The sequence below is a fragment of the Strix uralensis genome, chromosome 10, assembly GCF_047716275.1.
Source record: "Strix uralensis isolate ZFMK-TIS-50842 chromosome 10, bStrUra1, whole genome shotgun sequence".
Classification (NCBI taxonomy): domain Eukaryota; kingdom Metazoa; phylum Chordata; class Aves; order Strigiformes; family Strigidae; genus Strix; species Strix uralensis.
In genome coordinates, this window is record NC_133981.1 from 15,198,233 (window position 1) to 15,215,964 (window position 17,732).

General features: G+C 37.0%; 1 protein-coding gene across 3 annotated transcripts in view; it reads left to right on the forward strand.

The window, feature by feature from the left end:
* The window catches only part of ARHGEF3 (Rho guanine nucleotide exchange factor 3), a 141,138-nt gene that overhangs the window by 12,795 nt on the left and 110,611 nt on the right, over nucleotides 1–17,732 (forward strand). For 2 of the 3 annotated variants that reach the window (XM_074879321.1, XM_074879320.1), the window contains exon 2: nucleotides 6,897–6,992. The exons of the other annotated variant lie outside the window; for it this stretch is intronic. In XM_074879321.1, coding sequence (XP_074735422.1) covers nucleotides 6,904–6,992 — 89 coding nt within the window. In that variant the 5' untranslated portion in view covers nucleotides 6,897–6,903. The remainder of the gene's footprint in view (nucleotides 1–6,896; nucleotides 6,993–17,732) is intronic. 3 annotated transcript variants of the gene reach the window in all.

Here is a 17,732-nt window from a genome sequence, read left to right on the forward strand (position 1 = left end):
ATTCCTTCATAACTCTTATTTTTCACAGCAATAACCAACTCAGGAAAATACATGTTTGTATTTGGGAATAAAACATGTGCATGTACCTGCTTGTAGTTTCCCTGATGCTGGTGTTTTACTATATAAAAATATTTAAACGGTCCTGAAAGATGTCCGAGTTGTAACCACATTCTGTCTTTGACGCTGGTAAAGTTCTCCATGTGCTTTCATGAGGGTGACGTGAGATGAATTTTAATGTAATTGGTTGTCTTCCTTTTCTTTTGGTGTTTTTTAGGGGAAAGAGCTAAGTCTTGGTAAACTCAAGGACTAGTCCTATTGAGAACAGTGTCTCATAGTAGACTATATTTCTCCAGCGTGGAACACTATTCCATGTCAGTGCTCTGGCTTCAGCCTGGTACAAACTTGTATTTATTTATTTAATGGTTGTCTTTTACCTTTTAATCTACTTTGTGCTGAGAAGAAATATAATATTCATGCTATTTCAAAAATAAACATTGTCTTTTACATATGGCTGGATACACTGTCTCACTGTCTATATCCAGTGTGTGTGTATGGGACAGGGAGCCGCACTCGATTACTTGCTGTGAGACAGATTCATTATATTATTTTAAAGCTTCTTCTCTACCGTCTTGGTGAGCTCTGATGGAATCACGAGATATGAAGTGAAAAGTTACGTACAGTGCCTGTTGTTCTCTGAACTACTTCCTCCAAATAGCTTTGTATGTGCACTAGTGTAAAGTACGTATATAAAACTTCTCTGCACTTCTTGAGAGGACAGAAGGTGACTTTTTAATGAGATGCCTCAAGAACAGGAATAAAAATGCTTTCAAAAATATGTACTGAAAAAGGTCCTCCAAGACCTTTTTCTTTTAGTGCATCAGGTGCATTTTGAAAGACTTCAAGAAGGTAAGTAATGGTATGCCACATGTGTTCACTGCGGTCAAAACTTACTTGAAATAACCATAGTGTGTGTGAAATGAAGTTTATGGTATGCTAGGCTTGGATTGAAGTGATTATGCAACGTGAAATTTCTCAGCACTGCCTACTACTTGGAGTTGTAGTCAGAAATATTCTTCAAGAACTTATTGAGTTTTCACTCTTATTTTACTGAAGTATGCTTTAGTGGTATAAAGATGTTTGGCAACTACAGTATCTGAAAACCTCAGAAAAACAATTTGGATAAAAGATTGGTTTTGGTATTTGTTGTTATGCAGTTAAATAATAAAGTTCATTTTAAAGTTTGAATCTGCCCTTCAACACGCTATTTGCCTAAGGCGGCTGCTGGTTAAGAGCTGAGTGCTATCAAGATGTGAGATACTATGTGCTTGCTAACTTTGCATGTGGAAATGTGGCTTCAGAAGATAATACAAGAGTAAATGTTCACTAGGAATTACAGACTTTGGTGCAACTAGTAAGGAGATGGAAAATTGTCTCTTTACAATTAAAGATGTTATGATGTATGCTTGTTAATTAGTAATCTCTTCAGGTTTTGTGAGCATAAAGACTTCTGCTTGAGAGAATGATGGTGTGTAACTTATAAGTTTTGTTTCTTTGTAGTAGATGCACGTTACTATAGTGATGCTACTGCCTTCTTTTTCATTAAAAGGAATAATAGTTTCTGCATTGAGGCGTCTTAGGGTTCACTAAAGCTTTTTTCACAGTTCTCTTATCAACCAAGTAAAACAAGATACTATTTCAACAACGCAAAGCATTTTGGTGAAGGTAAGGAGCTGTGGGAACATGTTTTATCAGAAGATACTGGTTATTTTTACTTCAACTGTAGTGAACAGCTGTTGAATGATATGTTATTTTTTAACTACCGCTACTGTGAATATCGTACTTGTCTAGAGATACAAATAGGGAGTGAAGGAAAGGCGAAAAAGATTTTTAGCCTGAGGATCAAAGTGTATCTACACTTTGTAACAGAAGGGGGTGGGGGGGTGAGGGCAGGAAAGAGAGAGAGAAAAAATGGCCCTTGTGTAGGGGATCACAATTTTTAAAAGATCAGCTAATACTTTCCCCTTTCTACTTGCTGTAAATCACAGGTTGGTTTGAGCACATGGGGTGTTGTGGCTTCAACACTTTTCTTGAACCTTGTAAATGTTTTCTTTTCAGATGATCCTATAATGCTGTTCTGTGCAGGTATTCAGAGGCTTGAGTCCTGTGCTATACTAGATCCTTTTTCCCCCGCTTTACTTTTATCCATTTAAGGGCAATTACAGAACTTCCAGAACTAAATCTAAATAATTAAAATACACTTAAATATAATACACTTTTCAGTTCTTGAGCTCTTGGCTTACCATTACTAGGCTTTTTTCTGCCATTATGGGGTGTAAGAATCTACTCTAAGGCAGATGGACCGATAATTCATCAGATAAAGTTAATTATTTTAATGGAAGCATAAAAATGAGTTTCTTTGTGAAGATAATTTTGGGGTGCATACTTCCTTCTAGGTACTCTAGTATTAATCTATACTTAGTTGTAGAAGACTTAGTATGCTAAATTTCGGATGTCTTTTCAAAACCAGCAAGGATGTTTCTTCAAGGCTGTTCCTTCAGTAAGATAGTGACAGTAATGTTAAACATAGCTGCTCTAAATAAAGTCTTTGACATTGTTTTCCTGTGTTTTTGTTCTGGAATTGCCTTTCGCCCACTTCCTCCTATTACAGTGCAGCACCATCTCTAGGACAACACCTAATTAAAGTGCATTTTCCTTATCTGGAACAGTCAAGGTTCAGTGTACAAACAGAGGATGAGGAACAGAATACGTCTGAAGCAGTTTCTTACATTAATATTCCTTGACTTGCCTTGGCATCTGACTTCAAGTTATTAAGAGGGAAGATGATAGATTTATTCTCTTCCTTCAAGTTTCGTCATGTATAGTGCCTGTGCCATAAAGTTCAAGTCCAAACAAGAGTTGGATGGTGATATAGGAAGAGGCACCTGTGAATAGCATATTTTTTCTGAACAGTGTTCCTTTGCTTTTTTAATTGCATTTAAATTTCTAAGATATAGTTACTAGAGGCTGATTTTTGGGGATAGTGTTAGTATTCTGGTTGAATAAATCCTAAACCAGTATATTCCAAACAAAATTTTACTTTGCCAATTTTAGCTTTGATTTTGTGTGATTCACTTTTAATATAAACTATTTTCAGAGAATATAAGAACATAACAGCTTTTCTTTCCTCAACAGAGCAATTCCATTTTATTTTAGACCTACTGAAGCAGTTCGTTCACTAGAAATACTTTCACAAAATATTCTTAATGCTTGAAAAAAGATATCCCCTTCTACATCTTAAAGTAGAGATGTTTTTATTTTAAAAATAGTTATTCTGAAGAAAGAACCTAAGAGCAGTCTGTGGCACAACAGTGAGTCAGGATAGAATCTACAGGCTGAGAATTTTTCATTGAAATGACTTTCAAGTAAGAGAAGTAGTGGTAATATTTGATATCCATGGCTTTGGAAAGCATAGATGAATACCAGTTTTCCATTTGTCATTTAGAAACTAAAAAACTTTTGGTATTTTGACAAGGCTATAAAACTTGTCAGTGATGTGGGGATCAGCTGTTTTAATTACCTGTTGCTCCTGGTAAAGAGTCAACTAGGACCTGTATAGACCTGTTGTCAGGAATAGGATGACAAAAGAGTATCCCTGATGATTTTCCAGAAGCTTGTCTGACTCACTGCTGACCAGTCTCCGAAGTGTGAATGAGAAGTGCTGCTGGATGGCAACACTGAATGGACACTTGGTCTCAAAACTTTAACAATTTCCATCTCAAAAGACAGTAAGGAAGGAGGAGTATAATTTGAAAGAAACTGGCTGATAGGGACAAAAGTCATTCAAGGTGCTAGGATTTTATGCTACAGCAGACAGGGATTACATGGTGGGTATTGCTGGAGCACTGTTCATTCTTTAGCGTGGGTCAAAAGTTAGAGGGATGCTTTGCGCTACCTGCTCCGATCTTGGGGAAGTGTGCTCTTGGCTGCTGCAGTGCAGAGAACAGGGGAGGATGGGGCAGGCATGGTGGTGTTTCCCATCCCCCTTTTGTCAGTGGTAGCTGAGGAACGATGCTTGTCCTCCATTGTATCAGCTGGCTGTTATACCTCTCTCCTCCACATGTGTAAGTGACAAGTGCATTTGTTTAGTTAGTGGGTGACTTGACAGATCTCATATTATTGGAAACTGAGCAGTGGAGGCTTCAAGAGCATGACTGTGTGTCTTGGAAGAGTATGACTCTCGGTATCTAGAAATCCTGCTGTCTTATCCAGCATATAGATATCTTTCTGAAGGTGTGGTGGATGAGATCTTGCTTTCGGCATGAATAAATGCTGGCCCCTTGATGCCTACCTTACAGAAAACACCAGAAGCAGATTTTTGTAAGATCCTGAGGTTGTCGAGGGGAAGTGTAATGTGTTACTGACATTATCTCATATTAGACTGGAACTGTGAGGGAGTTGAGAAGTTTGACAAGATGTATTCCTCTCTGTATTATTTTATGTAGTTTTCTTTGCGGAACCTGTGAGAACATGAATTGGGTTTGTGCCATATTTCATTTATTTTCTGTTAGATGTATGTCAACCTTTATCATCAATTGTTCATAGAAAAGTTCATAACATAGTAACTTTTATCACTTCTTCTATCCTCTGCTTTTACTCTAGTTTCAGTGTGGAAATCTCAATGTAGAGATACGTATGGACTGTTTGCTTAGATGTTTCCAAGGGTGGGGAGGGGAGAGCCAAAAGCATTTATTTTTGGGGGGGAGGTCATACGTTGAACATCTGTACTGCTGTATTGCTAGTTCAGAAGTGAACAGTAGAAGTTGGTTTTATTGGGGTTTTTTGCTAGAATGTCAACCTTGTGGTTTTGTAATTTGAATCTTTCAGCTTCCAACTTTGAGAATTAATGAACTGCTTTTAACCTTTCCTTGAACCTTTGATCTTGCTAGTACGAGTGACTGTAAGAGAAGGTAAAACTTGTTGGGATAACTTGCATGATCACTGAAGCATTTAGGCTTTCCCAATGTAGAGTAGAAATGCATTACCAAAAGAAAAGTTTTCATTTGCCCTATCAGGAAATTGCTTCCTAAAAGAGGGGAACTTTGCAGAAGATGTTTAAGTACAGACTCTTGCATTGTTGCTTCAAAATATATTTAAGAACAGCTTCCCTCTTCCTGCACTATTATAGACTAGAGAGGCAAATAAAAATTTAACTTTCAACACTTGCTGCTGCTGAGCCACTTCTAGAATTACAAGTTTTTTGGGTGGGTGTGGTTTTGGGGATTTTTTTTTGGTTGTTGTTTGATTGGTTGGGGTTTTTTACCTTTTTTTTTCTTTCCCCAAAGTGATCCAACTTCAGAATCAGGAGTAGATTTGAGGTCAGGCACTGATCCAAAAAGAGGTCAGATGGTTAACAGTCTCTGTTCCTGCCCTTAGAGAGGTGAGGCTTGTGTTGTTCTCCCTTTCAGAATAGTTTTCTGGATCTTTAAAACAAGATTTCAAGAAATAAATTTGCTTAGAAACAGGCTGCAGAATTTTTATCCCTTTCTATTACGAGGGATGTAGAAAAAAGGCAAAATTAAGGACCTGTTCTTATAAGTCCATTCTGTTTTCTCTGGAGTGGCAGTGCTGCATGCTCTCTCTGTTCATGGCAAAGGGCAGGCAAAAAGAAGACATTAATTCCAGTAAGGACCAAATTTTGGGATTTCTGTCCAATAAACATGCTTGCTAGGGCAGTTTTATCTACTCCTGCATGGACAGAATTTTGAAACAAAGATCAGCATTCTCTTCAAAGTACTTGTTTTGTGAAGATTGGCCTAATCTCACTGCCACTGATGGGACACATGCATTGTGCTCAACTTTTCATGCTGTCAATAACTGTCAAGTCAAATTTTGACGCAGGTCTCACACAGGTTAAACCAGCTTTTTAATGGTTCTTTATACTTTCTTGCAAAAAGCAAGGGATTATTATCTTGGCAAGTGCAGCCTATTTTCTGGTTATGTTCTAGTAGATATTAATTAATACTCAGTTGAACCTGTTTTCTGTTAATCAGTTAGGTCTTTGTGCTGATCATAATAGAAACCATGAGTGAAATCCAGTCAAATAAGATGACTTTGATGGCTAAAAATATTTTTTCTCTCTTTTAAAAGAAAGAAAGGAAAAAAGCTATAGGTGTAAGAAGTTCCATGTTAACATTGTGGATCCTCTTACCAAAAAATAATAGTGTTCCCTGGTGAAATTAACTTGCCTTATTTTAGACTTCATTTGTTCTTACCATGTAAGTCGTTTACTTGAAGCACCTTTGGCCATATAGACCTTTTGGAAGCATTGTAACTTGGGAGTTGCTCTTGCCAGCACTTGAATATGTCTCCACTGGTTTTGACTGTGACTTCAACCATGAATGGTTATTTTCTGCAAATCAGCAAAATGTGATCTTGGGTCATTAAAATATGGATCTTAAGTTATTAAAATATGCTAAAAAGCTTCCGCAAATCTTTACATTTTAGAAATGGAAATATTCTCCCCAACGGTGTGTGGATCATTCCATGGCAACACTAGCTGTGATTTCTGCTCTGAATTAACATAACTGACACTATGCATAGCCCTGGATACAGGCTTGCTGACATCAACTCTTTTGGCATGTATTCAGAAAAGTAAACAAAAGACAATCAGTGTTGAGTTTGGCATGGCTAGCAAGTCCACAGAACTGCCAAATCCTTCTCAATGTATTCATCCAATTAATCCCATTGATTTAGGACATTTACTTAAGTGAGTAAAACATACTGTATTTGGTCTTAAAAGTTCTTGTCTTAAAGTTTTGTTTTTCTAGTGAATCAGTAAACACATTCTTCACTTACATTGCTTTTTTCATGTTTTTAATGTTGTTGTTCCTTTGTAGAAAAAAAATGAATTCTGAAAGCTCAGCACTTACCATGAGTAGCCCTGCTGTAATAAACCAATGCGCCAGAGGAGGAATGGAAGAAGAAAAAGTTTGGTAAGCTTTACTTCTAATTTTCTAAGAGGTTAGCAGACAGCAATATTGGGAGATGTAGTTTTAAAATTAAGCAAAAGAATTATTTGTTATAACTGCATTAATTTTGCATTATTTAACAACAGAGAAGGAAAAAGGGAAATAATTTTTTATTTTTGAATTTTTAGCAGATGACCATGGGGGACAGGGTGTCATGGGGGATGGGCAATGGAAAAACTCCTGTTCACTTCAACAGTGCACCAGTTGTACTCATGGAATCTTTCACATGTGGCAAATGTCTTAATCTCCCAGTGCTGTTGCTACACTTGTGTGATGCTATTACTAGTACTGTTCAGTACTGTGCAGGTTTCTTGTCTTCTGAGATTCGTGCCCTGGGAGACATTACAAAGTCAATAGTTTCTACTCTTTTATTAAAAAAAAAAATGTATAGGAGGAAAAAATATTACTCTGTTCAGTGGTAGATGTGAACAAATGCTTATGCTTTAGGACAGTCTTTTTTTGTGAAAACTGCCACTGACCATACAATTTTTAGCACCCTGTTTGGTGTTTGCATGAAGGGAACATGGTGTTGAGAAGGTATTGAAGCTATTTCAGCTGTGTTAATGAGAGCCTATTATTGAGAGCCTGCTGATTTTTACTTGCTGTTGTTCACTAGATTTTTAGCTATGGTTTTGTTACGTTGTTTATTTACCATGTAGAAAACAACCAAATAAACTCATGACAGAAAGCACGGCACCCGTATGGACAAAAAGCTAACTTACATTAGTTTTGTAGTCTGAGAAATACTCTTGAAAAGCTAAAGAATTAAAGAAATACTATGAATGTTAGATTCCCTACTGGATCCTTGTCAATAGATCATGTAGAATCTTTTTTTGCTTTTGTTTGTATGTAGAATTAAATTAACAACATCATAGTACCTTGTAGTTTCTTTTTAAATGTCTCTCACTATTCTACTACTATTCCTGGAACATCCTCAAAGTTAGAAACAAAATCTTCAGATGAAGGGGTGGGATGAGAAAGAATTGTGGACTTCCCTCCTGACTCCAAAATCTAATGAGGGGTGGGGAATTGACAGATGCTGTTCCTTTGATATATTTTATTGTTTGTTATCCTGCTTGTGGTATTGAAGTGGTACCCTCAGTAAGTTTGCAGACAACACCAAGTTGGGTGGGAGCATTGATCTGCTTGAAGGTAGGAAGACTCTGCAGAGGGATCTGGACAAGCTGCATCAATGGGCCGAGGCCAATTGTACGAGGTTCATCAAAGCTCAGTGCTGAGACCTGCACTTGGGTCACAACAATGTCCCCTGCAACACTACAGGCTTGGGGCAGAGTGGCTGGGAAGCTGCCTGGTGGAAAAGGGCCTGGGGGTGTTGGTCGGCAGCTGGCTGAATATGAGCCAGCAGTGTGCCCTGCACTGGCCAAGAAGGCCAATGGTATCCTAGCTTGTGTCAGAAATAGTGTGGCCAGCAGGGACAGGGAAGGGATCTTACCCCTGTACTCAGCACTGGTGAGGCCGCACCTCGATTCCTGTGTTCAGTTTTGGGCCCCTCACTACAAAAAGGACATTGAATTACTCGAGCGTGTCCAGAGAAGGGCAACGAAGCTGGTGCAGGGTCTGGAGCACAGGTCTTATGAGGAGCGGCTGAGGGAACTGGGGTTGTTTAGCCTGGAGAAGAGAGGCTGAGGGGAGACCTCATCGCTCTGTACAACTGCCTGAAAGGAGGCTGTAGTGAAGTGGGGGTCAGTCTCTTCTCACAAGGAACAAGCGATAGGACAAGAGGAAACATCCTCAAGTTGCACCAGGGGAGATTTAGATTGGATATTAGGAAAAATTTCTTCACCAAAAGGGTTGTCAAGGATTGGAACAGGCTGCCCAGGGAAGTGGTTGAGTCACCATCCCTGGAGGTATTTAAAGGACGTTTAGATGTGACACTTAGGGATATGGTTTAGTGGTGGACTTGGCAGTGCTAGGTTAACAGTTGGACTCAATGATCTTGAAGGTTGTTTCCAACCTAAATGATTCTATGATACTATAAATATCACTTCATTTTTCTTCATGGCATTTCTTTGTAATATTTCATAGCATTTCTTGGTAATGTTGACTACAGTAGAGGGAGAGTACAATTTATGTTATCAGGTATTAGAGTATCACGATTGAATGATACGATTTGTTAGAAATGTGTAATTGACCTTAAGGAAAGCGGTGGAAAATAGCAGAATTTACTTGTCTACTAGTCTTTGATTTGCCTTTGGTTGCATCTGTCCTGCTCCTCCCCACCCTTCCTCCCCCCCCAGTTCTTGTATATATAGTTTGTATACACTAATCTACAATTTCTTCTACATACATTGTCATGCTTGCTAATATTTTTAAATCATTGCCTTCCTGCAATTCTTCATTAAATCAGTCAGAGGTTAGAGCACAGATTGTGCTCTTCTTCAGGAATTAAGTTAATCTTTTTATTTAATATTCTAGGATGCTGAGGAAGTCTAATTAGGAGACAAGAGATTTCTTTTATCAGACATTATAAAATTACCTTTGGATTTGAGGTTAAATAAATATCCACAATTCCAAATGCTCATCTGCAGGAACAGACATACTCTCAAAGTCTCTCCCTTTATCTCTGTTGGTGGTAGGCCAAGTTATTCAGTATACTGAGATGTAGAGAATTGTTTCCACTTTGTAGGAATTGTTTAATGCAATTTACATGGCACTTGGGAAGAAAGATTTCTATAACCACTGGACTATTTACACTGACTGGTTCTGTAGTCACCACTGTACATGTGGATATATGCTTGATAAATACTTTCAATCCATAAGATAAACGTGAAAGAAAATTTTAAATTAGAATCTGACCTTGTAGACTTTGGCTATGACTAAGTATGTGACAGCTCATGAGAGTGCTGATCAGGGGCAGGAGAAGCTTGGACTGACTTGTCTTGACACTGAAGTGTTAATTATTGAAAGATAAAATGGTGAACACTTCAGTGGTTAAGGATATATTGAGATTTAACTCTTCTGTGGGCAGAGGATAATATATGCTGTCATGGGCTTTGTGATACCCTTTTATATTTAAGTACCATGTGTTAGGTTACAGAAGTGGTATAGAGAGCCAGGTTATCTCTTAGAGTAAATTGTGGGGCCTGTGCTGAATTACAAGCAGCTAAAAATATTTAACCCAACTTTAGATGTGCTTTATATCTTCTTAAATGTGTTTCAACCTGTATATCAACCAAAAATATCACTTCTATGTTTGCTAGCTTCTTATTTTGTAAACCATAATCTTGTTTGTTAACAAGAGCATCATGTTTGCAATCTGTGGAATTTTATTTGGGTTTTTGATTTGAGAAGCAGAATAGCAGTCTGATGCGTGTCTGGTATAATGAATGCAAGATGTAGCTGACTTGACTTCTTTACTCTGTGACTCAGCTATTACTTGGTGGATGCAATAAATACAAAGGTGAAAATTTTATTTAGATCTATGTGGAATATATTTGAAGTTTTCCAAATTTTTTTTTTTTGCTTGGTATTGTGGGGTTTTGTGAGTACTAGAGCTGAATAAACATTATTTTTCTCAGCCTAATAAAGTACAATGTTGCACTGCATTACTGGTTCATGGATTTTTTTGTTTATTCATTGATTCTTGAAACATATTTACTTTCTGATGGGTTCTTGGTTATTTTCATGAAAACATAGCTATTGGTAAGGACTGGTGTTAATCATAGCAAGATTAGGAATGTACGCTATTAAAACTATGCAGTAACTGAAAATTATTCAATCAAGTCAAAAGTCTCCACAGAGCAAAAGCTCTGAGCAAGACCTTATCTAGCATTTAAACATCACTTATCATGTATGTAAAAGGCTTTGATGTTGTGTAAGGCCTTATATTCAGGCCCCCTAGAAACAGAGGGAAGAGTAATTGATTGGTGATGATTTTTCTTCATAGCCAGAAGACGAAGTTCTTAATTTTTTTCTTTGAATAAATTTTTATTAAAATGCAAAAAATGGGTAGATACACTTAATATCAAGGACATTAATATTATGAAACAAACTTGTGGTGGAATTATCCACATAACCTTAGTATATTGTGAAGTTTCCTCAAGTGCTGTAACTAAACTTGCATTCATTGTATGAATGTTGTGTATGTTGTTCAGTAAAAGCGGGGTGCATTTGTTCAGGTAATGTGCAAATTGGTCTGTCTTGTCCCATTCCTTAAAGTTGGGAACTTCTATATTATTTATACTTTGTTTATAAATCATATGTGTTGTTTTAATGACAGCTAGTGAGTAATTTATTCTCATAAATTACCTACTGCATGGCATCTTGTTTTAAATAAAGCACTCATAAATACTTTTGGCATGATATATTTTTATATTGACGATAGATTAGAGGATAAATTACAAAATGAAAATAATAGTTCACTAAATTGCTTTCTCCCCTTTTATAGAAGATAATAGTGTAACTTTGTGGAAAACAAAGTGTATTAATGGTATAGTACTAATTAGGTAGAATTTTGAAGTTCATGGGCAGGAGTTCAAGAGGGAAGAACTCTTTAATTTCAGTCTCCCAAAAATGCTAATGGGTTTTGGGAATTCTATGGTTTAACTACTTTACTGACTACAAAGAGGACATCTGAAACCTTATCTGCTTTCCTTCTCTAGAGCCAGAAAAGAATATAATCTGGTAAGATAGGAAAGAGCTTCTGAAAGAAAACAACCAAAATTACAAGAAATTTAGTTACTATTGGAAGTTTGAATTTCAGAACTATCTGCTCTGTTCCCAGTGACACTGTATAGCCATTTACAAATTCTGCCATTCCATTTCATCAGTGTTTGTATCTGTATAGTTTGGTACCTCTACAAGATAAAGTTAATTGAATTTTCAGACTTGCAGTGCTTCACTTGCTTCTGTTGCTTTTTCCCTCCCAACAGATATAATCAAGATTACAGCAGCAAAAAGATGCTAGTAGTAGTACTAACGTGACTGCCGTAAATGTCTGATAAAGAGGGCACCACAGCAGGGTTTATGTGTGAACCAAATTAAGCTGTGCTTGATAAACAGGAATACTGATAAATTTAGCTGTTACTAACTGATGTGCTGACCGTTCGCTGTCTGAGCTAGTATGGAACAGTGCTTGAACAAATGAAGGTTTGAGAGCCTTGAAATTCTAGAAGCTACTGATTTGGCAGATTGTCAGTTTCTTAATGTTGATAACTGCAAGAAAGGAACTAAAGATAAGGGAGCAAGTGGGAACCATGTCAATTCATCTATGCTTACTATGAAAGTAGCTTGCTGGCACGTTGTTTTTCAAAACAAATGTGCAGGGGAATTGGAAATTTTCCAGTTTTTATTAGTGTGTGTAGATTTATAACGTGCTTCCTCTAGGCTGGATGAAATCTTGCTAGTTGCTTCTTTATCTTTTTACATAGGATTAAGTCAGGAAGTATTTCAACTTTTTAAAACTAATAATTGAAATTTGGGGTTCTGGATCTTTTCCATGACTGAGTTTGTGGTGCCTTGGCTTTTCATTTCTGTCTCCAAATACTCTGTCACGTTGCTTACTGAGTACGCAACGCTCTCCTATTTCTGTGACAATCACCATCATTTTTGTAGCAAATCTCTTTGAAAACTCTCTCTGTCATGAGGCTCTGAAGAAATAAATCTATACATTTTAAAACTAACCAAATAAGCATTGTTAAGTGTGAACTCCAGTGCATTCTGACTGTCTGTATTTATGACTTGACTTAAACTGAGTTTGGGGACAGAAATGTCTTTAAATCATTTTTGTTTGTTCTTTGTCTTCCGCTATAACAGCTAGGTTGTTTTTGTTTCAGCTTTCCTTTCCAATCTGGGAGGGAAGTATTTTTGTAATCTGTAAAGGCATGTGGGTACTGGTGCTAATCTTGGCTGAGAGAGCAGTGGCGTGCAAATAACAATGTTAAGTATCCTATGTGAAAACTTTAATTTGGAATCTCTGTCATTTTATAAGTTATGTGTTTCATTGGGGGCTGGAATTGGTTATGTTTCTGCACTAAACTTTAACAGAAGAATAACTTGCTTTCTGATAAATTTACTATAGAGAGATTGACAATTTGTAACTATTATTCTTGGTGACTTCTGGGGGAAGGGAAGCTATTGAAACTCCAGTCTGTATAGCGAGAAGGAAGACAAACTTAGATACTGAACTTAGGTATTACAAAAACTAACTGCAAAACCAGCTCCATAATTGCATACATTGAAAGAGAAAAGCCTACTACCATATCTTAGCGTGCACGTATCTAGGGTGCAGAGAGATTGTTAAGATCTTACTCCTAAGTGTGGCTGGTGTGATACATGGCACTGCTGCTTGTCATGCAGCAGTGGCTGTGCAGCCCTTCTGATGAGATTTGGTCAGCCCTCTGCCCTACGTGAGGCTGTGTCCTCATGCCTAAAACACCATCTCTGCAGGAAGATGCCTCAATGTTTTCTCACAAAGTTGGAAGAGCCTACTTTTCTTGCTCATAATCGACATAACAGGCCTTCCAGGTCAGCATTGTCTATATGAGGGCTAGATACCATTACAACAGATTGCACTGCCCCTATTTAAAGAGATATTCTAGAAAAGGGACAGAGAGATAAAAATGACCATTTTTCATGGGGCTGTCCTCGGGATTTTAGAAGCTTATCCTGTAAATTTTAATGTGGTTGAGATTCTGAGGAAGGAAAGAAAGAATTACAATATGGAAACCCAGAGATTCGGGGATATATGGACTACCTAATTGCTCTTGCACATCTGACTTCTGCAATTCTTAAACCTAGACCAGCTCTAAATGGAGGAATGTTGAATGCAGCAGCAAGTTTATGGTTTGTTCCCAAGCGTATATTATCTATATAATCAAATATTCATTCCCTTAGTCAAGTATGTGCTATTACCTCTGGTAAGAAAACCATAAATCTTTTCCAGAAACAAATATTAAGGAGTAAAAAGTTGTGTACCATTTTGTGTTCCTGAAACAGATGTACTTTGGGTGTTTTCCACTTCCTTTTTAAATGGTCCAAGTTATTGTTAACTTCTCTTGAGTTCCCTATTTAAAAAGAATAAAAGAAAAAAAACAACGATGGTTTTCTGTCTCTGATTTTGAGTAGGTCACCCAAGACTACACCAAGAGTTTACTTTTCTCTTTTTTCTTCCAGTAGTTTTTTAAGTGGTGTGGTTATCTAGAATACAACTTCTATAGATGAAAACATGGAACTTGCTGCATTTGATCATTAGAATGAGATTTTGAAACTTTTTTCGGTCACTAAGGCCTGTCAGAAGATGTGAGAAAAACACCCATCAATAAGAAGCAAATTAGTAATTTTAACCAAAAATTTGATTCTCCACCTTGACAATCCAAACCTTATTAAAATTATTTTAACGGATCCCAGTTCCTTGTGTTTTTTTAATTTGAATTTTTGATCCAAGTAATTAGTAATGATTTACTAACTTAGGGATAGTTACCCAGAAAAGCTCGTGTAAGTTAAAATAAACGCAACTTTTTGTCAGGGGAAAAAAAAAAAATTTCTTAATATCATAAGTGACTGAAGACAGTAGAACTCTGCTTGGTTTTAGACTCTTCACGGAGTTCATGGTTTAATGTCTTCACTGAAGGCTCACACATTATTTGGTGCTCGGCTATTCCTTTCCCTAGGCAAGGGATCTGGTATACTCTGGAATATAACTAGGAGTGAAGTTGTTACTTTTACTGTTGTCTTTTTTTTTTTTCCAATATCATGACCTTAGAAAAGTGAAATAGAACACTGTAGATAGACACAGGAAATAATTAATTGAAACATACCAGAGTGGTTTTTTTTTAAATCAGAAAAACATTTGGGAGCGAGGCTCCACGATAATCTAGCTTTTGCAGTGAAGCTGATTTAAAACACTAGCCTCTCAGTTGTGTGTTCCTATTTTCACTACTACTTCCCACCACCTCTGTTGTGCCAATACTGTACTGATCCATTCTGTGAACTAGATGAAAATAATTTTTGGTTAAAAATAGCTTTCCCAAAAGGAGATTAATTTTTATTTCAGTAATTTTATATGTACCTCAACCCTACAAATGGTTGCTTGGTACAGCTAAGCAGGTGAAAAACTGCAGTAGGTATGGAGTAGGACACAGTGACCAAGGAAGTTGTGAGTCACAGGGTTTGACCACTTTACTAGGACTTCTTTGCAAAAACTAGTGGTTTTTATCCTAAAGCAGTAAGATAGAGTTATAAAAGCTATAAGGAAATGTTATCTCAAATTGACCAAATTTCATACTTCTTTAGAGAATTAATCATTATTTAAAAACATTAGCTTTATGAATAAAAAGTTGTTTTTGATCTTTATTATTTGTGCTGTTTCATAACCAGATGCAGTATCGAGTACGCTAGTTTTCTAGGGTTTAAGAGCTTCATAGATGAACGTTTTATTTTAAATGATTGGAAAAAGATTTCCGACTTCAAAAATATACACGCAGTGTGTATCTGCCTGATCAAAGGAAGGAAAGTAGGCTCACGTAGTGAGAGTATTGACTTCAGTGGAGCAATATGAAGCTATAAGAATTTATAGAGTCAGTCTGAGAATGATATAGGCCTAGTTTAAAGACATTTTCTTAGAATCAAATCGCTGTTGTCAGTTCATAAGTATTGTATACAATATGTCACCAAAAAAAGTTAAAATTGATATAGTGAAGATACCCAGTCTGTTCTAATATTCTGAACACCATGCAGTTCTGTTGACTTTAGTGGGACTAATTAACTGTAAAATTAACGTGTGAGTAAATTATTACAAGAGCGAAACTTAAAAGCTTTTCCACTGAAAAAATTACTAGAGTGCTGAAGGCACTAATTAATTTTGTTAGCCTGCTTCTAACAGCTCATTTTCTTTAGGAGGCTGGTTTTCTCTTATGTCACAGATGATGGAAAAAAACAAACAAACAGGAAAGCAAGGGGAAAATAAAAATACTGGGCTGCAAAAAGTCAAGAAATGCTGGTTCGCATTTAAAACAAACAAGTGTGCAGGGTGGAAGGTGGGGCAAGGAAGGTAGATGGAGGAGGAAAAGCCTCAGGCTGCCCTAAGCGTTTGTTAGCTGCGCTCTCACACTTTGCAGAAAACATATTATATGCCTTTACGTATTTATGTAGCATTTCTATTGCAATAGAGTCCATTCAGTCCATAATGGTGGGGTTTACTGTGGCTGAGCTCTGATCTCATCTGAGAAGTGGTTTCTCACTTTTGTAATTCTAGGTTCTTAACAGCTGTTGCTGTGCTAAACCTATTTTTAATCATTCACTTACTTAGGACCCACTAGGCTTACAATTACACAGCTAGCTTTTAATGTGACTTTATTTAATACGGAAAAATGGTTCTACAGTGAAGTTCTGCCCACTGGCTAGATATGGGATCGCTCCCTAAACTGTTGATTGTTGTTTTATCTGAGCTTAAAATTTGGAAACTTTGATATAGAAAAAGTAGTTATTCCAGAGTATTGTGCAAACTGTATTTGAAGCTATTTAAAAACCAAATAGAAATAACAGGGTCAACTGAGTTTAAAAAGATGCTTGAACTGGCATTGCCATGACTGCAATGTGAGTAAAAGTAAGGTAGGAAAGCAGTGGTGAGCAGCTGAAATCTGCATTTTCATGATGAGATAGTATGTAGATATCACATGATAGATACTTACCTTAATGCATGTGGTTTTAATCACACAACCCTTCTTTCTTAATGAGGATCAGAATAGGGTAGCTAAATTGCTGCATACTGTACTTCAGACAGACAAGTACTCAAGCTGACTCCGAACTTGTGTGGGAAGTAAGGTTTCGTGACATAAATCATCATAATTCTGTTGCAGCTTTTGCCAGCTGCTAACTGATGAAGGAAGAATTATGTGTCTGGAATCAGAGTGAGAAGAGAAACAAGTTTAACAACTTTCCCTGTTTCTCCTGTATCCTCCTTCAATCAGCAGAAATGAGTCATCCTGATTTAAAATGGCTCTAGTCAAGTGCAGTTTAACTGCAGATGTTTGTGATTACAAAAGGCACATACATGATTGGAGAATACAAGGTTACAGTGTTTGCAAAAAGGAAGTCCCTTAAATTGCAGATTAACACTTTAGATAGCCAGATAAAATTCATCTTATTTGCAAGAGGCCTTGAATTAGTTGTTTGCTAGTAAGGTTTTATTGTAAAGACAGGAAATACTCTTCTTGGAAAGCTGGAGATTATTCAGGATAGTTAGCATAATCTAACAATTATGACAGCCTAATAAAGCAGATAAATATTTACAAAATTTTTAAAAAATCACTTCAATCTTACTTAACTTTCCTAGTTTTACTGTACTTCTCTGCCCATAAAAGGAGTACTAGAATTGAAAATTGTTATGAAGGAATCATTTGCACTGGGGCTTGCAGCCTGAGAGCCAGTCCCTTAAAGGAAGTGGATGAAGATCCAGGAGAGCGACGCAGAACACGGAGAGGATGAGTCATCTCAGCTTCTGTAGCGCACCCAGAAACAGTGAGAGATGGGAGTGTGCTCAAATGGTTAAGGTAAGCGCAGTCTCCAACTGCTGACTTCTCATGCACACATGAAATGGGCTTTGTAACTGAAGAAAACATGCCCCAGAGGCAAATACAAGTTTAAACATATGTTTAATCATCATGTCTTACAAAACTTGGTATGGATTGCATTTCCTCATCCTGGATGGGATCAAAAAAATCTTGATGTTTGCCTTAAGAAAGA